The sequence below is a fragment of the Lichenostomus cassidix genome, chromosome 1Aa, assembly GCF_008360975.1.
Source record: "Lichenostomus cassidix isolate B80296 chromosome 1Aa, HeHo_3.0, whole genome shotgun sequence".
Classification (NCBI taxonomy): Eukaryota; Metazoa; Chordata; class Aves; order Passeriformes; family Meliphagidae; genus Lichenostomus; species Lichenostomus cassidix.
The window spans coordinates 34,303,854-34,326,678 of record NC_139480.1 but is presented as its reverse complement, the minus strand read 5'-3'; the positions used below and the strand labels follow the sequence as shown (position 1 = coordinate 34,326,678).

General features: G+C 45.5%; 1 protein-coding gene across 1 annotated transcript; it reads right to left on the bottom strand.

Moving 5' to 3' along the window:
- Positions 1–3,204: 3,204 nt before the first annotated feature.
- On the bottom strand, positions 3,205–21,690 carry KCNMB4 (potassium calcium-activated channel subfamily M regulatory beta subunit 4). The gene is made up of 3 exons (XM_085079476.1): positions 21,286–21,690; positions 11,546–11,673; positions 3,205–3,824 (listed from the first exon to the last, which is right to left on the bottom strand). Exons 1-3 carry the CDS (start codon positions 21,622–21,624, stop codon positions 3,656–3,658), a joined length of 636 nt encoding a protein of 211 aa, XP_084935602.1. The 5' UTR covers positions 21,625–21,690; the 3' UTR covers positions 3,205–3,655.
- Positions 21,691–22,825: the final 1,135 nt, after the last annotated feature.

Below are 22,825 nucleotides of genomic sequence, written 5' to 3'. Positions count from 1 at the left end.
GCTCCCGTGGGAATGACACCACAGCCTGGCTCAGCAGGGAGGGCTCCCAGAAGCAAACTGCAGACAGGGAAACCCCCCAGACAGCAGCACCAGGGCTGGGGTGGGCAGGGGCAGCTGAGCGAAGTGGCACAGATATGGAGAGCTCTGCACTCTCATGCCTCACAGATGTCTTTGTTCTGTTCTAAGACAAATCCCTCAAAACACACGTCAAAGTGCAAATTTGGAAAATGAGACTTGTGCTACCTCCCCACTGCACTTCCCAACCCACATCCTGATAACAGTCCTTCAAATCCAGCAGTCTGTGCTGGAACCCTGTCAAAGGGCTACTTTTATAGCAGAGATTAGGGGTAATGATCTTTTAAAATGCCCCTGGATTCTCCAATGACCTCCCTCCTCTACTCAGAGTTTGGATGCTGTTCATTCAGCAGTTAAATTTTTCAACTCTGTGAAAGCTTGTCAGTTACTGGCAACACAGAAACACACAAGCAGAAAAAAATACAACAAAAAATGCTCCTATTACTGCAGCTTTAAAAATGAGCCTAAAAAACTAACAGAGAAAAACTGTATAAACAAATTGATTTAATTGCACTACATGAAAGAGAAGGCAGGTCTTACTGAAGCAGAGTAGTAGACAGCATGACAGAACAAAATTCCTCAAAGCAATGGCATGTAAATATTGAATAAAATGCAAAAGCCAACTCTGCAGATGGCTCTGGGAAAAGCAGCTACTCTGGCTGCAAATCTGTTTCAGAGAACACACCACAAAACCTGGAAATCTGCAAAGCCAAGGAGGAAATCAGTGAATAATCCACTAGAAGGAAATCCTCAGCTTCCACAATCAAGTACAGGGATTACAAAGACATTTCTAAATCAATGAGGGGCAGGCTGGGACATAGGAGTGAATTTTAGGATTTTGGTTTTTCCCCCTAGTATCACATACTGCTATGCCAGCCACATACCTACTGCTGGACTTTGCATACTAATTTAGATGTTTAACTTGGGCTGTTAATCTTCCAGAAAAAAAAATAATTTAACATCATCTCTGTAGCCATTACTTTCTTCTAGAGGCCCTTGCAAATGGCATTTCCATCAGATTTAAATATATGATTGCCAATCAAGTGAGCTGCATCCACTCAATTTGCTTCTTGCCTTTTGCTCAGAGAACCAGCTGTACGGTTCACCCACAAAAGCTTCTGAAGCAAAGCAATAGAGGATTTTGTTAATCTGGATTTGTGATCCCCAAGCTACTGGCTTAAAATTTCATGATGAATCTGTGTCACTGTGTATTTCCTTCTCCCTTGGGAAAACAAAGAATGGATGTATGAGAAAATCAGGCTTATTCCTCTTAACTGTAAGAAGCTACCAAAGAGAAATAAATGAGGAGAATTTGGCATCACCTTACCCAGGAAACCAAACCACCCCACAATGGCAGCTTTATATGATTAGCAGAGTGTGAAAAAGTTATATACATATATATATATATATATATACATATATATAGCAACCAAGCCCCCAAACCAGACACACAATGCAATGTTTCTGTGCATTGCTGAGGCAAGAGACTCGCAGTGGATGCAAGGAAGGCCACAGCAGTGAGACATGAGTGAAACAAAACACAGTGTCCTTTGCAGGACAGCTCTTCTAGAAGCTGGCAGGCTTTCCTCTGACAGGTTGTGAGCTCACAACCTCTCTGCACCCAGTATATCCAGCACTATTCTTTTCAGTAGGCTGAGACAGAAGATACCACTGTGTGCTGGACAGCAGGCACCTTCAAAGGGGTGATATTTAACTCAGAGAATTGGAAATTTTTCTTGCAAGAGGTACTTTTTGTCTACCAGACTGGAGGTGCTTGAACATATGCAACCAATGCTAGTGGATTTTTCATACAGACTGAAGTGCCAAGAAGCATCAAGGTCCTGCCTCTGCAAATGCATTTCCTTAACTTTCTTTGAAGGAACAGCTATCCCAGTGTGGCCTGGGACCAGAGGACTCTCCTAATGTCATATAGCAAGCAAGAAGGGAAGAGGGGAATGACCTCCAGTCACTCTGCTGCCCTTGCCGTGCATCACCCTCATCACTGGGCACCACAGGGTGTACAAGAAGTCTTAGGGAAATCAATTCTAAAACACACAATACAATTAATCTGAAAAGGACACTGGGCAATACAAGCAGGTTTGTCATTGTGCCTTGTGCCAGCTAAGCTTTCAGGCCATCAAATCCAACACTTTTCTCATCCTCAGGAAATATTTCTGCTGTGTGCTAAAATCGCAAGGAAACCCAAGGTATTTACACATAATACTAAGAATATCAGAGATTAGTACAATGCACACTATGTTTAGAATTGCAGAAATGTTAATGTAGATTAAAATGCTTTGCCAGTAATCACTCCCTTTCCTGAGCAAACCACATGGCTCTCCTTCTTTGCTGCATGCCAGTGCTGCCAAGCTGCACAGCTGGTCCCAGGGGGGCCAGCCCTGTGGGGACAATGACAAAAGCCATGAAACTGCTCTGGGCTCAGCCCCTGACTGTGGCGTGCAAAACTGTGCTCTGGGAAACTGCCTGAAACATGGACCTCTCTGTGCTGAGCAAGTGGACTGGAGCTGGTACTCCCATCACACACAGAGAGGAGCTGGGGCAAGCAGAGAAAGCAGACCCAGCAAGATTCCATGCTCAGACTGCCTGGTGTTTCCTGGAGCATCCCCTTGGAGGGGGTCTGCGTGGAGCTGGTGTGACTGGGATAGGCAGTGCACCAGCAAACACCCCCAGCCCTGCAGGAGCTGATGTCCTTCTCAGGTGATGTGAGTCACACCATGACACACAGGCTCTCCTCAGCAAACACTCAGACACTCCACTATTCGGGGAAGATGCTAGTAAAACATATTAATGTAAAACCATTACTGTAAATCCCTGCTCCTTACAGCCTGAGAGCATTTGTGAAGAGGGTATCTGAGAGGGGACTGAATACCACCGAGGCCATAAAGTAGGATCCAGTATTTAATCATCTTTTCCAATAACTGTTTCATTTTTTTTGAAAAGTATTTCTGAGAGAGTTCTACATTTCATCACAGTGAATGGCAGATGATGAAAGATTTCATCTAGACAGAAGGTAAAATTTGAATTTTAAAATTAAGTTCTACACAGTGGAAAAAACCAGCACAATAATATGTTTGTTTTAAAGCTTTAAAAAAAAAAAAAAAGCCCCCAAAGGTTAAAACCCCCAAAACAATCAAATTTTATTATTTTGGAAATACAGTCTATCTAAAGTAAATATTTTAAATATTTAATATTAAACATTAGCAAAAATCATTTTGCAGAGATGAAATAAACATCACCAGGGAGTTTTATAAATTGTCTCAATTTCTGGGTAGCTGCTCCTCAGCACTAACAGCACACAGCGTATTTGGTGCAGTGTAGATTTTCTTTTTTTTTTTTTCTTTTTGGTAGAATATACTTATTTAGTGCCATAGCAGAAGAAGCAAGCAGCTGGCATTTCATGGGGCAATCTCCCAAGAACAATCCTGAGACAAGAACAGCTCCACGGCTGATCAGACACTGGAAGGAGAAGCAGCTGGGTGCCCTGCAGGTCTGCAGGTGTGTCAGGTTGCCTCACTTGACACCTTCTTGCAGGTTTTTTTCCCATAAGCAGCCTTGCCACTCACAAATGCTTCTTCTTTTTTATTGCCTCTGCCCTGACAGCCAAGCTCTTGGCACAGATGGTCAGGACCACGATGAGGACTCCCACCAGGAATGTCACCACAGGCCAGAGGAAGCAGTGCAACAGGACAGTCTCATCATGGGTGCGCTTCAGCATCACATCATCTGGCCTGTGGAGAGGAGGAAGAGAAGGTGGAGAAAATATAAATCAGAATAACATCTTCAATTCATCATAAGTGCAAGTCATCTAACACAGTAAGATTAAAGGTGCTTTATTTGCCAAGGTGTTAGAAAATGGTTAAATGGACCATTTCATGCACTGCTTTCATTTGCCTGTTTATCACCAGCACTCGTGGCAAGCTGTGAGAGCTGTCCACTTGCAGTGTTCACAGGCTAACAGGTTCATTTGGATTAAGAAACAAAAAAAAAGAAGAAAAAAAAGAAGAAAAAAAAGAAAGAAAAAAAGTGTTGATGTTTTATGCCTTCCAGGGAATGTGGTCATCACAAACAGCCATGAGAGATACAGTATCACAGTGATTGCGGACTGCAAAACCACTCTGGCAAAAATAGAATATCAGGCAGCATTATACACCTCTACCCCAAAAGTTATCAGGCTCTGCAAATGGATTTAAACAGTAATTAAAGGTTCCCTTTTAGCTTTGAGCACTGCTGTGTCCATGGGGCTACATGGAGGCTCCCGAAGAAGCAAGCTCTGGCTGTGGTTTGGGTCTGGGAAGGGAGCTGGTCCCTGTTCTCAGCACTGAGCTGCAGCTGGCCCAGGCTAGCCCAGCTGCACTGGCAGGCAGCAGCCTGCATGAAATCTGTCCCCAGGAGGAGCACAGCCTGTCCCTGGGGTGGCCAAGGCTCCCGACTCAGCTCCTTCCCAGCTGTGCTTGTTTCAGCAATACGCTGTGGTTTGGTGCTGCAAGCAGAAGTGCCTCAGCAGACTTGAGCAGGAACACTGCGGGGAAACTCCCACACAGGTCTGAACCTCCCTGCCTCCACCAGCAGCATCTAACACACAGTCATGGTTGGGTCTGGGACAGGTTTATGCATTCCAAAGGGAAACAGAGGGAGGAGAAGAATATCAGGAGGAGGCATCTTTAGACATTTCGAAATTTAGCTGTGCCACATGTCTGAAAGATACGTTGTCCACCCCACCTCTTCCAAGTCTGGGGTGGTGTTTGGGAAATGTGATGGCAGGTTTTCCTCAGCTCTGGCCCTTTCTGCTCTCCCTTGCAGTTTAACAGTTATTAAATCAGTCTTGTGGCATTTGCACTTTGCTGTTGCTTTCCTGTCTACAGCCAGAGACACTCAGTCTGCTGGAAAACTATCTGCAAAGAAACAGAACTTTCTCCAATGAGAAAAATATCTATAGCCTTGACTCATGTTGGTAATTGCATTGAACACTCCCAATGCATTTGCTTCATCAATGCCAGCTGATGCTTCTTGGAGCAACAAACCTCACAGCCTAAAATCCTGGCAACCCAGGCTCATCCAGCGATGTCCTGGGAATTCAGGTCTCCTAACATAGTATCTGCACATGGGAGCAGATACCTCCAGGGACTGTGCTGTCTCTCCCACGATAGCTTTGTCCTGATCAGAAAACAGCACTGAGAAAGAATTCTCTTAGGGGAAAATAGAAGGAACTATTTTTCCTTCACTGAGAAATTCAATTATGGAGATGCTTGCAAATCTATAGAGTTTTATCCATCCTTAAGGAGCTACTGGAGCCAGACTGCCAAGCTACACCTGATGCCGGATTTAATTGCACCTGCATTTGCATTTGGATGTCTCTCACCCAAAATTGCTGTGTGGAGAGTCCTCTGCACTGTGCCAGCCTGAAAGTTCCCAAGGCCAGCACCATTTATGTCTCTTTCTGTAGCAAGGAGCAGAATAAACTCTGATTGTGAGAAGCGCAGCTATGTAAAAGTTGAAATTCAGAACATAAAAAAATATGAAAACGATCCCAGGTCTATTCAATAGTGGAATGCATGAAGTCTGCACAACTAAAATCCTCCAGATATATAAGCAGGCACTAGTGGAGACTATAAATTGAATGAAGTACTATTCACTTTACAGGTGCAAACTCACTAACTGGTGTCATTTGAATGACAGCACCTGAACAGAAAAATCCTTTCACAAGAGGTATAATACTGCTCTTTCCTAGTTACTGTATCATCACCTGTGAGTAACAGTGCTAATTGGCAAGGAGGCCATAAGTAGGCAGCACTCAACCTTCACAGCTCTCAACTTATGAGTGACATTGAATTTTAAGTACTTCTTTAATGCAGATATTAAACAGTTCAAAAATAATGGGCAAGCAAAAAAATCTAGAAAATTGGATTCAAATTGGAAAGAAAGTGTGATTAGGGAAAGCAAGATATCCTTTTGACAGAATCTTAAATATTTTGAAAAACATAGGTATCAAAGGTAGCAACGATGGATGTCAGACACTCACTATAGGTGTGACTGTGACTCAGTAATGTAAAAGAATTTCCCTTTTGAAAAAGAGTCAAAGACAGAGCCTTTAATTAAGCCTTGACATTAGGTTTGGCTTTAGAAGGGTATTATTGCTATTCTTGGATACAGCAAGAGTCCCTGTGCACTGGTGCAGCCTCACCTTGATTCCTGTGTGCAGTTTTGGGTGCCACAATATAAAAAAGATTTTAAGCTATTGGAGAGCATCCAAAGGAGGTACATGAGGATGGTGAAGAGCCTTGAGGGGGAGCAGTATGAAGAGTGTCTGAGGTCACTTAGTTTGTTCAGTCTGGAGAAGGGAAAACTGAGGGGAGATCTCATGGCAGCCTACAACTTCCACACAAGGGGAAGAGGAAGGGCAGACACTGATCTCTTCTCTGTGGTGCCCAGTGACAATCCCAGGAAATAGCATGAAGCTTTGTCACAGGAGGTTTAGGTTGGGTATCAGGAAAAGGTTCTTCACCCAGAGGGTGGTTGGGCACTGTAACAGCTCCCCAGGGAAGTGGTCACAGCACCAAGACTGAGTTCAAGAAGCATTCAGACAATGCTCTTGGGCACATGGTGTGACTTTTGGGAATGGTCTTGTGCAGGTGAAGAGCTAGATTCGATGATCCTTGGGGGTGCCTTCCAACCCAGGGTACTTTGTGATTCTGTGGCACTTGAAACACAGTAACGTAACTGCTTTGGGATTGCTTGGCAAGGCTAGCAGTTTTGACTTTTCATGCTACTTTTCAAAAGATGATCTGCCTGTTCCCAGAGTCTGAGGGCTTGTTGTTTCACTTGGAAAGAGAAAAGGAAAGGTGCTCTGTCCCCAGTGTAAGCCTTCTCTTGGTGAAGATCTGTCTTTGCTGGAAAGCCTAATAGCATCACTTCTCTGGTGCTGAGGCAGTGATGCTGAACCAAAGGAGGTACATGCCTAGAAACGTGTTTCTTTTTCCTGTGAAAATCAGCAGATATGATTAAATTTGTTGCCTTGTTCCTGTAAGTACAGTGTGTTTAATAAACCGATCTTTGCACTGTGATTTTCCTATATAATTCAGTTAAAAGGTTTTTTTCAGGGGGGTTACACATATTCCCCCTAAACTTGATTATTGGCAATCCTTTCTAGCAGTGCTGCTGTTCAGGTTTCCAGTAAATGCAAAGCCTCCTGAGGGGATGCACCCTAAGTCCTAACAGCAGTTATCTGTGCACGAAACAGTGCAAGGAAGGCAAGGAAGAGACCTGGTGGGACAAAAGGGGGAAAAGCCCCAGTAATTGCAAGTTATGCTCAGGCATTCAGATCTGGTTCTTGCTGTGAACAGTGATGGCTACTGTGCAGCACCACCACTGCCCAGCATCAGTCCCAAGGTGAAAGAACAAACAAACTGAAAAAAAAATCCCTGGAGTCTCTACTGTAACCCTGAAAACACAGCTTTCTCTTTCACTGAACAGACAAGGAGGAAGGAATTTTGTGCTCATTGGTGAGACCAGGAGTTACTTTTAGCAGGACTTTGAGCTCAGGGCTAGCCCCCTGTGGAGCTCTGAGCAGGGCTAACTGGATTTGCTGTTGCATTATACAACACATCCCTGTTAAGTTCTGTCATGTAGTTCAAATGGACAGCAGATAAAACAGGCCTCCATCAGAGCTTTCAGGGCAATTACTGAACATCATGGGAAGAATTGCAGTGCAGGGATTACCAAAAGTCATGTAGGACCCAAAGGTTATAGGTACATAAACATTTCAGTCATCACTTATGAACCACACTGCGTACCTTATGTTGCACAAAAAAAGCTGACAGAGGTGGGGGCATGGGATAGGGAAGCCTTACAAATATTTTTTGTGTTCAAACAATCTGGATTTAAAGATGTTTGCAGTACACTTATTCTGCCCACAGATGTTCACATCCCTTTGCTTTGACAATCAGTCATTTCTTCCCTTATTGCTGCAAGATGCAGAGATCCTCAGCGGGATGGCTGTGTGGCATGACCCCACAGGTAGAGGGAATTAATTTAGAAAACTGTCAAGTTACAGAGCAAAGCAAGATTAAAGTTCCAACATCTACGGATGAGCAGCCCCACTACCTGAGCACCCTTGGTTCAAACATGTAATTATTCTGAGACAAATGGGAACCCTGCAGGGTACCCCAACAACACACAGGTTGTCGCTAATCTCTTGACAGGGTTTGCCCTTCCAGTCTCTGATGAATTTGCGTACAGCATCCTGCAGCAAACACAGGGAAGGTTAAAGCATGGCTGGCTCATCTGCTGTGCCACAGCAAAAGAAACACAGAGCAGTCTTGCGTACAGGACAAACCCGGAGCTAAAGAGCAATAATGCCACATAAATCAGCCACTAATAAGAAATGACTTGTCACATATTGCTCTGCCTGTCTCTGCATGGCATGACACAGTGAGGTCTGAGCTGATGGCGATCTTAGTTTCTCTCTTTTTATTCCTGTTGTGGATGTCAATGAGACCTGAAACGTGAAGAAATAAAGTGATAGGATCTCCCCTATCCAGCTGTTCCCACAGGCCTCCCACTGTAGGGCAATCAGCCATAGCCCTTGTTTCCATGAGGTCATGGCTACAGACCCTGGGGACACTCGATGTGAGGTCCAGAATACTGAAGCCCTAGAGCTCAGTGCCTTCTCAAACCTTTGGCAACAGCCTGAGTACTTCATCTGAATTTTTCCTTTATTTTGGGATCTGAAACACTGGGGATTGATTTCTGCTGTGCAGGGGTTCCTTCAGACTGATATCATGCCAACAGACAGGCACCTCCACCAGAGATCCAGAAAAGCAACTTCCCCATGGAGCTTGAACCCTTTGCCCCAAAGCTTATTAGAGCAGAGAGGGACAGTAAAGGTAAGTGCCTACAGTGGCAAAGCAAAACCTCACTCTTCAATAAAGCACTGAGCTCCAAGCCAAGCTGTGCTTTGGTTCCCAAAGACAAATGTCAGGCTGCTAGTTTTGCTGGGCAGTTTGATTTACAGTAAATAAGAATGGTTGAATATGCCAAGTCTGCTTCTCATCACTTTTGTATAACTTTGAAGTGTAAAGAATGACATCTCTTTTTTTTGGTCTTTTTGAAGTAACCTGTTGAAATGTGCACAACCAAACTGAAGGGAGGTGTTACCCAACAGTACACTCTGCATGCAGCAACAATTCTGACAATGAAACTGAAGTAAACTTGATGAAGAGGAGATTATGTTTATTCACTGCCTGTATATTTACCTAGAATTTTATTCTGTTGTTTCAAAAGAGAGAGTATTATTGCAAATACTACATTCTCTAAGGAACTATTTACTATATGTTTTATACAGAATGACAAAGAACAGTTAGCTTATCCACACAGTGAAAAAATACTGCCAGAAAATAAGCACACTTCTAGTTTGAAGGGAACAGACTTTTCCCTCAGTTTGTTATGGTTTCTTTTTACTGCTTCACCAGCTGCTTAGTCATCATTGCTCTAAAAGTATACCCAAGCAAGCACATTCCTGGTCAGCAGAACTGATCTCCCAAAGCTCATTGCTATCTCCAGAAGAAAATAGATGGTGTACACATTTTGGCTTAGGCTATCTTCTAGTATCTCTGGCAGCGAGCCTCTCTTATGCTGTGTATGAATTGTTGTATGATCAGCAAAAGGCACCATTTCAAGGCAGACTTTGTGCTGGCAAGAACTTTTAGCAGTATAGGATTCAGCATCTTTAAGGAAAAAAATCCTGCCTGGGAGCTGCACAATTCCTCAGTGCCAACTTACATAAAGGGCAGACGCTAGGCAGCATGCAGCCTCAGAAAAACTTCATCTTTATTTCACCTAAATGTGATGTGAGAACTAGCTCGGATGGCTCTGGACACCTACCACCCTATGCTCCTTTATCAGAGAGAAATAAACATCTCTGGGCATCTGACCTATATCAGGCATTTACTTTGGGGTAAGTTATAAGACTCCTGTTTCTCTCCACTGACTAAAAAAGTTAACTTTCATCATCATCCTTTCCACACCAGTTTAGATGTACCCTAGCCATGACTTCTCCTGCAGACAATCACATATTTCTGACTCTCCTGCTCACTAGGGGAGTAGCTGCTGCAGGTCCTAGTTCTCAGGAGCACAAGGAACAGGCAACACCTACCTGCCAGATAAAACAAAATCACAGCTCATCTCTTGGTTAGCAGATCCAAGCTTTGGCACCTTGTGGACCAGAGGACTCCCAAGAAGGTCCCTGACAGGTCTGTTGTCATCACACAAGGTGCCCTAAGTTTTAATCCCTGCAAGCGGTAAGCAATGTTTCTTTCCCCTCTAAAGGAACAATTTTTGTACAAAGCTTTCGTGTTGTCTTCTGCAAAGGGTTAACTAGGGACAACAAACTCATCCTGGGCATGCTGTCCAGGTCTACAGTCTCTCCAGGGATACAGCAATGGTAGCCAGCCTAGGACAAGCCTGAAACCCCTGAGGGACTCAGAGGCCACCCACAGGAGAGTCAGGCATTTCTCCACCTGCCACCCTGCTCCAGCTCCCGGCCTCATTCGAGGCCCTGGCACACACTGGCATCCATTTTCCTCCTGTTTCTCTTTCTGAACTTAAGTATCTGGTGCCAACACTCCCACACTGAGCCCTGAATTGCACCTGCAATAAATATATTCCCTCATGTATTTAACTTCCAAGTGTTTGTGGCATAGGACTAACCTCCTCCTGCCACCACACTACCTTTTATTTCCTGGCATGTCACCATCAGAAAGAGACAGGAACAAGGACTCCCTCCCCCTTCTGTTTACTGAAGGAAGGAAACCACAGGTCACTCTCGTCCACATGGCAGTCACACCGACATTGGGTGTGACTGTCAGGCTGCTAGTTTTGAAAGAAACAGAAGAAAGTTTCAAAAGGAAAAGAAACAGAAGGGGAGATGCTTTAGGTTACAACTTCCTCCTCTGCAAGAAGGTACAAAACCTGGCAGTCCTGTGGATGTTTATTACACATTTCTGAATCATTAACCCTCTATGAACACAATTCCTGAGTTATTTTGTAGTATTTACTGATTTTTTCCCTTTTCTTCCATGAACACTGTAGGGCTTCTTTTCTGTGAAGGACAGGAACATTAACATCCAAGCCAGAAATATGCCATCTGAGTGTTAAAATCCAAGACACATTTTGCTATAAAAATTGCATGTTTTAAGGAAAACTTTCCTCAGAGTTTTATATTTTTACTTCAAGTGGTAAAAATTCTCCTTTTCTTTCTGTATAGCTTTTCATCAATAGAGCTGTCCTGCAAAGTTCTGCACTGAGCTCTGTGTGATAAACCACATCGCTCTGGAGGGGGTCTGTGTGTGTATATACATATGCATGCATTTATATATATTTTCAAACAGAACCAGTGAACATCTGTCAAGCAGATGCATAAACACTCCTGCCTAACCAAATGAAGATTACTTACCTCAAGTGCTGGTTAAAATAGCATGTAAATGGTTGGGAACCCACTTTCTCTTTCCAGTATTTCTGCTTGTACGTGACGTTCTCAGAGTTCTCCTGATCGTCTCTTGCACAGGGAGGGATGTATGAACACTGCCAAAACACATTGATAAACAAAGTTATTTCTGTGCTCAAGAAGGCAGGGCATCACTTCTCTGCATTTTCCTCATGATACCAGCATGACTGAAATGGACAGAGAATAATTAACAAAAGCTCCAAAGAAACAAAAAAAAAAATTAGATGAACTTCACTTCAATTGCTAATTATTCTGTGCAGGTACTGGAAAAGAACATACCAGCATTCAGAAAGAAAATAAAGGCTTTGTCATGTTTTGTTCCCCTCTTAAACCAAACTTCCTCATAACATCTTGGGGTTTGGCATGATGAACGTGAAAATAATCATTTTATTTTTATATATTCCTAGCCAGCTGCATGAATTGAATAACTTCCTATTTTCAGTGAGGCACATAAGCACAAGTTTTGCTAAGTGCCGTACATTAATAAATAATTCCAAAGAGTCCAGCAAGCTTTCCCAGATGATGGGATATCTGGCTGATGTACACCAACAAAAGAAAGTATTCTCCCACTGTTACAACACAGGGAAACAAGCAAAAAGTTTCACAGCCCTGCTTCAGCAAAAACATTCAGCATCTGCTTGTGCTGTACAGAAGTCAATGAGAGTTGGGCATGCAGCTGAGCTATCTGCAAATCTCACCCTCAGACATCTGCTTCAAGGCCCAGAGATCAAGGGAAATTCCTCTCCCAGCTTGGTGCCCTTGGGACTGGGCTTTCCAAGGCTCCCCTTTGGGTCACACAAACACACATACCTTGTCTCCAAGTCTTTGACACACCACCCTTACCTCCTAGCCACAGGCAGTTAAACAACAGAAAATAGCCCACTGAATCAAGTGTCAGCACTATCAGAGTTCAGTGTCTGAGCACAGTCCCTCCTATTTTTACCAGACATCCATACAGGAGATCATGATAGGAGATGCTGAACCACACTGAGTAACATGGTTTAACTGATCCTCTGATAACACAAAGGCTTTTCACCCTGCAGGACATATGGATACCAAGGCTCCAGGTGCACACACAGAATTTAAATTCCTTTAAAACTGGGAGCTGCAAACAGAAAAAGGTGTGACTGGGATGGTAGCTAAAAAGCCTCCTGCTTAGGTAGGATGAGGAAGCAAGAGGTGGGAGGCCCCTAAAAGGGTGCCCCCATATGATCACAACATCAATGTCTCCACAGAATCCTGAAGGCAGCAACAAGGAGAGCAATACCCTCTCTAACATGAGAATAAAAATCACTGTGACTCGCTGTGCCCAGTGAGTGCTCCCTCTCCCTCTGCTCAGGTTTCTCAGGGTGACTTTCACCATGCCCCCAGCTGCACACGCTACCCAAGATGTACAGACCTACAGGTCCATGTCTGCCATATAACAGCTTGGAGATTTGCCATTCCAAGGGGAAGGGAGAAATCTCAGGATTTTATTTCCCTGATCATGTAAAACCTGATCACTTCTGTCCACACCTGAAATTCCTGCCAGTGTCTTGCATGCTTCAGGCTTGAAAGAATCTGCAATGTCTTCCTTGTTGCTTCCAAACTGAAACCTGCCTTTTCCATAGGCAAGAGTCCCCATTTTCACACGGACTCCTGTCTGGGGTTGCTATGGCACAGAGCTACCTTTAGTTCCCTGTTCACATGACCCTAAACAAGGATTGTCCCACTGCTGATGACAAAGGACAGAAATGAGTGGCAACACCACTCTACTTCAGAAACCAGAATGCAGGATTATCACATACAGTTATTGCCATCTCAGATAATATTCCTGGGTCAGCAGTGTTTCTAGTTTGGTTGTCTACATTAGAAGCATCAAACATCCCTATTTCTTTCCCCCACTTCCAGTGCATAAACACATCTGTGCCACAGCTGGGCAGAGTGCAAATTTGGCATGGATACACCTGAGAGCACTGCTGGCTCTGCTCTGCCCCCTGACAGCCTCAACATGCTGCACCATCCCAGCTGGTCCCTTTTCCCTGCTTGGCCCAGAGTCCAGTACTTCCAACATTCTCCCCTTGGTTGTTTTTCTTTAAGGAGCATTTCCTGCTTTGTAAATGGCACCATATCCCACCAGTTGTGCACTCACTGCCTACATCTGGCTGTAATCACCACCCTGCTCTTGCCAAGCCCCCAGCATGCAGGTAGCCCCCAGACTTTGAGGGCTCCAAAAAGAGCCCCCAGTCCAGCCACTATTTAGCCAGCACACAAAATGCAGAGCTAGACAAAACAGTTAAGTACCAGAATATATTATTTTGCCTAAATTCATTCAGCTGTCTCAAAACTCCTGTTCCTGTGTTACTGGCTCCAGTACACATATTTCCTCTATCCTCTGAAGTGTTTCTTCCTCCTGGCTGAGCCTACTGCTGTCCTCTACTATGAAAGTGCAACCACCCCACCACTCCTGGCTAAACTTTCCCTGGATCCTTCAGAGATCTTCCACCCCCCAAAAAATATTACTTCAGTCCTTCACAAAGTTCATAACCTGGTGAATGGTTGTTTAGCCCCATCCAGAGTTTCAGGCTTAGAAACAACTAGAGAGGTCTGTTTTCCCAAGAGATGCCCATCTGAACAGACAAGAATAAAGCTTTAACAGTCTCCCAGGACCTTTCATCACAGAGTACTTCACATTTTTTCCCATAAGTCCCAAAGCTGCTAGCTCAGTATGAAGATACTAAAAATTGAGCTTTCCAGGGCAGAGACTTTTCTTGGTTTGGAAGATGCAAAGGGGCCCACAGACAGTTTCTCCCAGCAACACTTCTGTATTTTCCCATACCAAAGCAAGACAGTATATGGGAGTATTGTCCAGGAGGGACACCTGGAAGTTGGGCACAGCAGTGAATGCTTTCCATAACTCAAACTTCACCCCGTGCTCTGCACAGCTAATCCCGGCTGACAGAAAGCAGGACGAACACATTTCGGCCTCTTCCTCTATCTTCATGAGGAAAACACAAAGGAGACACAAGGGGTCTTGCCATAAATTGATGTGACCTCAGCCAGCTGAGGATTAACAATCTTGAAGAGAGGAGTGGTTATTGTCCAAATATGAATCCCACCCTGAGATATCAACTCAATATGACGAAGGCCTTGAGCCCCAGAGAGCACCCAAGGTCCAATTCCAATGTGAACAAATCAGCTGTGGCACAATCACTGGAGCTTGTTTGCCTCCCCAGGATGCCAGCACAGTCCCCACCACCCCAAGGTACATTTTGTCCCTTTCTAATCCACACAGGGGGTGGATCTCTCTTTACACAACCTCCCAAGCACACTTCTAGGGCACTGTGCTTGACCAGCTGTATCACTCTCCAAAGCAGAGTCAGCAGGCACATAAAAGGGAATCAACCTCACAAATTTTACTGCCGTGGGTTGATGGATGTATGTGAAATAACTTCCACTTTGGCAACAGGTGTTTTCTGAAATGTTAATTCTGAAGTCCTCCCTTACAAGACACAACATTAAATAGTGGCATCAAAACATAAACAAATGCCAACTGAAAGAAAGATAGGACACTGGTAAAAATGTCAGTGAACAGATAATACCTCTTTACAACAAGATTTTGTAGGATTTGTATCTGTGTTTGCTGCTGGATGCTCCCACTTCAGTGTCTCTGCAAATGCTTGGGAAGACTCCTGGTCCTTCTGAGCACTTAATGAGGGCAGATATTCTTCCATATCATAGGGAGAGAACAGACACATGAACTCTTGACTGTGGTTTAAGTTCTGGGTTACATTTCATGCTCTTCAAAGATTAATTCTTGCCTAATTCAGTCACTTGTTAAATAAAAAATAAAAAAAAAGAAAGACTTTGTAGACTACAAGGTAAGTCCAAGAAAGTCTCAAATGCAAAGAGACATCAGGGCTCAAAGTAGAAGCAAGTCAGCCCAGTAGAAAACAAGCTAAAGTCATTCAGGATCAAGACTACAAACTCAGTCTCTAAGTGACATGTTGAGGACCATCCTCCTGCTTCTGGTGAACTATGGGACAGAGCATGTACTATTTGTTTGGTGTGGCAAAGCCCTGCATCACATGCTGCCCAGTTTGAGAAGCTTTGTGGTGAAATGAAGGAATGGAAAGGAAGCTGCAGGTAAATATTGCATAAGTACAACCACTAAAGACAACAATTTCCAGCTCCTGATCTCCTAGTGGACTGGGTTTGCATGGCAAGGTTTTGGTAGCTGGGTGGCTTCTGTGAGAACTGCCAGAAGTTTCCCCCATTTCTGACAGAGCCAATGACAGATGGCTCCAAGGTGGACCCATTATTGGACCCCAATCAAAGACAGTGCGAGAGCCTTTGGGATTGCCTTTGGGATATATAAGAAAGAGAAATACTGCTGCACAACTGTAGCCAGGAGAGAGTATCTGAGAGAAGTAAATCTGCAGACACCAAGGTCAGTGAGGAAGGAGAGGGAGGAGGTGTTCTGGCCACAGAATCAGATTCTCCAGCAGCCTGTGGTGCAGCCCACGGGGACACAGGCTGTGCCCTGCAGCCCATGGAGGGTCACGGTAGAGCAGAGATCCACCAGCAGCCCACAGAGGTCCCCACACCACAGCAAAGGGATGCCCAGAGGAGGTTGTGACTCTGAGGGAAGCCCACATTGGAGCAGGGTCCTGGCAGGACCTGTGATCCTGTGGAGAGAGGAGCCCATGCTGGAGCAGGTCTTCTGGCAGGACTTGTCACCCTAGGTGGGACCTACACTGGAGTATTTTGTAAGGAACTACAGCCTGTGGGAAGGACTCACTTTGGAGAAGTTCGTGGAGGACTGTCCCCTGCAGGGAGGGATCCCACACTGGAGCAGGGAGAGAGTGTGAAGAGGAAGGAGTGACTACGTGTTACAAGCTGACCACAGCCCACATTCCCTGTCTTGCTGTGCCAGTGGGAAGGAGAAAGTAAAGAAAGTTGGGAGTGAAGTTAAGCTCTGGAAGAAGGGATGGGTAGGGGAAAGGTGTTTTTTGATTTGATTTTATTTATGCAGTACCCTTCTCTAATTGGCAATAAAGCAAATTAATTTCCCTGAGTGGAGTACATTTTTCCTGTGACAGTAAAGGGTGTGTGATCTCTCCCTGTCCTTATCTCAACCCACGAACCTTTCATTATAATTTCTGTCCCCTGGAGGGGGGAGTGATACAGCAGTTTGGGTGGTGACCTGAAGTCCAGCCACAGTCAACCTACCACATCAAGCCACATATGAGCTTCTCCTAACTTTGAGTGTGAGTGTCTCCATGCACTACTGGGTTACCTTCATGGCATGGAACAGAGGAAGCACTGCCACAACCCACTGGGGCAGGACATGAGCAGGAGCACTCACTCCATTAGTACAAAAAATTGCCCCTCCCAGCTGACTGTGCTGAGGGAATTGGAGCTGAGCACCATGTCTAGTTTTCTCCTGCATCTGTCAGTGCAGATGATCATCATCAGCACAACCCACGAGGAGTGACAGAACCCATGACCCCTCACAGAGGCTAGAGGCAGGGAGTGGTGCCCCAGGTGAGACAAGTGGGTAGTAGGGTTAATCCATGGCCCCTGGGGCTTCTTCCAGAGGAAGTGCTAGGCAGCATCTGCACAGTTTGCCTGTCACAGGTACCAGCCCAAACACAGATCTGTGTGCTTCACCAGATGCACCAAACTCTCACAAAATTATTGTGAAGTTATATTTTCTTATGCAACCTCATCTGCCATGGGCCATATTATAGAGAGCCCAAAAATCAAGCCCAATTCTATTTCCAAGTGCACAGAAGAGATGACTGCTCATCATCCTGTCAGGTGGAGCTGTTACAGAGAGAAGCGTGACAGGAGCACGGGCAGATGTGCAGACAAGGAGCAGCAGCTGTTTTGCTCCCCTGCCTGGGGACAAGGATGGGGAGAAGCAGATCCTGCTGCACAGCTGCTAACATCTGTCTTACCAGCCACTCCCCCAAAAGTTTCTTTGGCAAACAGTCAGCAACTTCTTCCAACCCCACGCTTAACTTCATATGTAGAAAAGGGAAAAGTCTAAAAATCCAGAAAGCAGACTGTTTCAGCAGCTGACATATTCCCCTGCCATTTTCCCCAGCCAAACTTATGGCCTGTCCCCTGCACTGGCTGTATGCACCATCAACATACTCGATGGCCAGAGAGTGATAGCAACAAATTGACTTTGGAATTAATCCTGCTTAAGCCTTATCTCAGAGATTGTTATTGCTATCAAGGCAGCTGAAGAAAGGCTACTGTCACTCCAATGAAATTTCTTCCTCTGAGACAGCAATCAAAAAAAAATAAAAAGAAATCCACAAATCTCTCAGACTGAACACAAATGTAATCGTGTCCGGTGCTTTATATATACATTCCTGGATTAATTCTGACCCAGCTATATAATCTTTTAAGAGCTAAAATGAATCCTGGGCTGTACAATGATGTGATTATATTAGAAAGCAAGAAAGGAAAAAAAAACCTTTTTCCTGCATATAGGAAAAGGTTTCTCCTCACTAGAACACACAGATTCGTAGCTGTGATATGTTTATGTGTCAGCCCACTATACTACAGAAAGTAGAAGATTTTTAGTCAAATACACTGGGGATTTCTGGGGGGAATGAAAGAGCCAAATAATTTAGCATTGTTGTGTGCTGTAAGGAGCCTGAACTATGCCTTTTCCAAACTATTGATTTACAGGGCAAAATTGCTACCCTACACAGAGGAGCAGCTAAACAGAATGTCAAATTTAAAGACTGTTCAAAACAAAATTGGTCTTTTTTCCCCCTTCTAGCTGGTTGGAACCAAATAGCACATTGCATGTTGTCTAAGTGCATGAACACAAGGAAGCAAAGTGCAAAAAGGTGATGGGAAGAGGAAGAGTTAAACAGCTCCCTAAGTGTTTGTTCATAAATACACACTGGATCCTGAGCATTAAATCCAGCAGATTCCTACTCTGTTGCACTAACGGAAGTATTTCAGCATAAAATCCTGAAAGCTTTTAAAGAGAGTGAGACTTTAAAACAAAGATTAAAGGAGAGTATAACTGTTTGACTCCTCAGATATTGAACTAGGGAAAAAAAAAAGGAAAACCAAAGCAACAGATAAAACCTTCAGTCCCTTACAAAGGTGTGTTTTCCTGGTGAGACCTAACCAACTTTTCTTATTATTTTGTATTTGTTTTATGTAAGCTTCTTAAGGTAGGGAAAATTAGAGCACATTTTTTTTCTATGTAGGTTTCCATTTAGATAAGTTCAATTACTACCAGAGAATGCAGTTACATCAAAAAAATGCATCCTTTCTGCTTGGTCTCATCTGGTAAATCAGATTTAATGCTCAGCAATCAATATTCCAGGGTAAACAGCCCACACCCAGAGATGCAACGTGGAAGGTAAAGAAAACAGATTATATTTGTAAAAGCAGGAAAGTACCACACACTGCCAATACCCAGCCCTGTTTTCTTATTAATAGTTAACATAAAACTAATTTTTAAATAAAAATATTTAACATTTACAGTGACATTTACAGGCCTTACTTCTGAAACTTGGGATGCCTCCCTGCAGTTGCAATTCAGTCCCTGGGCAGGGGCAGTCCTCTTCCCACCACATTTAGAGAAAGACAGAAGAAAATAGGATCAAGAAGTAAAAACAAAACAAGACGCTTTGACTACTCAGAAAGGTACTGTGGTTGCAGTCCAATTTGGAAGCCACTGCTGAAACTGCGGATGCTGCCAGAGTTGCTGAGCCCAGGCATTGTGGTGGCAAGGCTCAGCACCTGCCTCCCATCTCCCAGCTCCCAGCTCCCATCCTGGCTGGAGTTGGCCCCAACAGAGCCACACTGCACCCTCTGCAGAACCACGTCATCGTCACCCCAGAGCAAAAGGATGGCCTTGCTTCTGTATTTTACCAACTCCACCCTGCCCACCTGAAAGTGGAGAGATGTTTAGAGAAGTCCTGGAGCTCAGACAGTTGGGGCACTCCCGGCACACCTCTGTCACCACAGCCCTCTCCCCAGGGAGCCTGGCAGCAGCATTCCCAGGGAAAGGTTTGCAAACCTCCCTCACAGGCCAACATTTCAGCTGCTTTGCAATCAGGCACCATCCAGCACTGCAGCTCCATCGCTCATCACTTCTGAGCGGTGCCAACAATTTAATCCAAATCCTGTCAGATTTACCATCCTGCTACTTTGCTGATTTTTGCCCCAACCACCTTTCCAAGCTGCCAAGGGGAAAAAAGCAACCCTCACACCCTGAGCTTGAAACATAAGTGCCTTCCAAGGGACAGAGCACACCAGTGCAAGCATGACTGAGGAGATGTGAGGCTGCACATCCCAGCTGGATACCCAAGCTTGCTTCCTGGTCCCTGCAAGCAGACCCCTGCATCATGCTTAGTGTGACCCTTGGCACTATGCTACATCCACACCTTGGTCAAACAGCTGACATTTCCTTCTCCAATATACTCCTGATTTCAAGTTCTTTCAGGGGCAGGAGGATTCCAGCACGTTCTTTTTCTTCTGTAAGCTACTCAATAAAATCTTCTCCTCTCAGATGCATGTTTTCAAGGCCATCTTTACCCAGCATAAAAAGGAGAAGGCAGAATAACTGCCTTTAAAGAAAGAGAAAGCACAAGTCACACGTTGCCTTCAGACTACCCCAGTTTGCCGGAAGATGCAACTTTCACAACTTCTTCATTTGGTCCTTTTTCATGTGGGTGATGGAGAAGTTTAAGAATCAAAACAGCACGGAGGAAACTGCTGTTTGGGCGCAGTCCCTTCTCGAGCGCCCCGCCAGCAGCGGCTCCGTTTCCGTTTTTCCGTGCGCTTTGGGGAGCGGCACTAGGAAGCCCCTCACCCTCCGGGACACGCAACGCAGCGGCAGCGGGCACCGGGCACCGGGCAGACAGACCTCCCTGCCGGCAGCAGGAGCTTCTCCTCGTCTCCCCACCAGCGTCCCGGGTCTCCGGCGGGGCGGGACAGGGAACGGCAGCCGAGCCTCCGCTGCTCTTCCTGAGCTGCCGCCCGCGGGCTGCACTCCGGACACGGGCGGGACGGACTGGGAATGGGGCTGGTCGCGAAAAAACGTGTGTGTATATGTGTGTGTGTGCTCACGTATGTGGTATCATACTAAGTACAGTATGTAGTATAGTGTAATAACGCTATATAGTGCACATTATACATACAGAGTATGTTATACTGTGCTACATAGAAACACAAAATATTCCAAATTGGAAGGCACACCACAGATCATCAAGTCTAGCTCCTGGCCGGGACAGCCCCAGGAGTCACACCATGTGTTTGAGAGCGAACGCTTCTGGAACTCGGTCAGTTTGGGCTGTGACCACTTTCCTGGGTAGCCTGTTCCCGTGCTCAACCACCCTCCGGGCGAAGAACCTCTTCCTAGTATCGAGCTAAACCCTCCCTGGCATGCTATAGATATATATGAACACAGCATATAAATATAGATGTACAGTGGATAATATGTTTATAGATATACACTATAGAGATCCACTACTTTTTGCTGAGCAACAAGCAGAGAGGCGTTTTGTAGGGATGCTCCCCGACTTCACTTACAACCCGCCACCTCCCAAAAGAGCAAACCCCGCACGGAACAGAGGGCGAGCGCCAGGGGCTGTGCAAGGGCAGCCACGGCCGCGGCGGGACCACCGCCCCGCGACTCGGGAGAGGAGAGCGTTCGCGGGTCTCACCTTGGGGTTGGTGCGCAGCTGGCGCTCGTCCTCATGGAGCAGGGCGGGTGCGGAGGAGCGGGAGGTGCGGACCAGCACCTGCAGGCAGGGGTAGCGGGCGGTGCCGCGGCAGGCAGCCCCGCAGGAGAAGGTGCAGGCGAAGCGCTCCCCCAGCTGCCGCACCGCCAGCACCGTGCAGTTGGCGGAGCCGCCGCCGCCCCGCTCCTGCAGCGCCGGGCGAAGCCAGCAACAGCCCAGACCCAAGAGGGAAAGCAAGCCGGCGGCGATGAGGAGGAAGCCCAGCCGCATGCTCTTGTCCTCCGCCTCCGTGTACTCGTAAGCCGCCCGGCTCCTCGCCATCGCCCGGCTGCCGCTGGCATCCGCCGCCGGGCATCAGCCACTGCCATCGGCTAAAGCTCCCGCCGCTCCCCGCCTCCCTCCCCGCCTCCTCCGAGGCTGAGTGTGCGTGTAACCAGCACGAAAAAAAATGAGATAAATAAATAAAATGCAAATTTAATCCCGTCTGACCTAATTCAGGGCCCTCCGGGGGTGGAAAGGGACAGCTTGCAACGGGATTATCTGACCCGGGAGATTTGCTGTGGGGAGGGCTAGTCCGGGTTAATCCTGGGTACCATCATGCGATGTACAGTATCTAGAAGAGGGTGGGTGGGTGGGGTCCTTTGGGTGCATTGTGCCCCTCCCTAAGGCAACATCTCACCACTGGCTTGGTCAAGTCCTGGAGAGCCTGCGTAAAGTGCTGTTTAGCACCCCCAGGCACCAGTCTGCAAGGTCTCTACGTATAGATGAGGAAACTGATCTGAAATTAAAGCGATTAAATACCTATGAGTGAGGAAACAGATTGTATTTTCACCATATTAATTGAGAAGGGACATAATGGGAGTTGGCCAAATGTTAACCTGATTTCTTGGGGTGCAGGGTTAAGTGCTCTGGCCAGTCCCAAATCCAGCATCTGCACAGTAGGGACAGAGGTAACAGGTAAACCAGATGATAGCTGTCAGACACAGGAATTGTTTTGAACACAGGGAGGTATTGACTTTTGAGGGTTCAATCTAGGAAGTGCTGTCTTCCAAGGAGGTTTGCAAGAAAAGCAGCTGATTCAAGAAAATAGATTTATTTTGCAAACAGAGTTTGGTTATTACCCAGCATTTCCCACTGTGGCAACACAATAAGCTCTTTGGTGCCAAAGTACCATAAGCAATACTTACATTTGTATTCTGTAGTCTTTATCACAGGCAATTAGGTAGAACAAAATGCAAGCTTCAGAGCTGATAGACAAACTTGATGACACAGCAGACAAGAAGATACAGAAATACAGAAAAAGTTTGGGAAATAGCACTTTCCTTTTTCAATCACTTTCCCGCTGCAGAGTGCAACGTCAAATTTTATAAATGACACTGATCCATAGGTTCTCCAAATGGACTATTAAGCAAGGCTTGGCAGGAAGGCTATTAAGAGTCTACACTGTGCCATGAATATAGATAGATGTAAATGCTGTCCTTGCTTGCACCACTGCACTACCACACTGCTCTTGGGTCAGCTG

Coding starts and splice junctions, on each gene's coding strand:
- KCNMB4 (XM_085079476.1), bottom strand. CDS start 21,624: ATGGCGAGGAGCCGGGCGGCTTACGAGTACACGGAGGCGGAGGACAAG. Junction 11,674..21,285: donor AGCTGCGCACCAACCCCAAG/GTGAGACCCGCG, acceptor GTGTTTTGGCAG/TGTTCATACATCCCTCCCTG. Junction 3,825..11,545: donor TATTTTAACCAGCACTTGAG/GTAAGTAATCTT, acceptor TCCTCTCCACAG/GCCAGATGATGTGATGCTGA.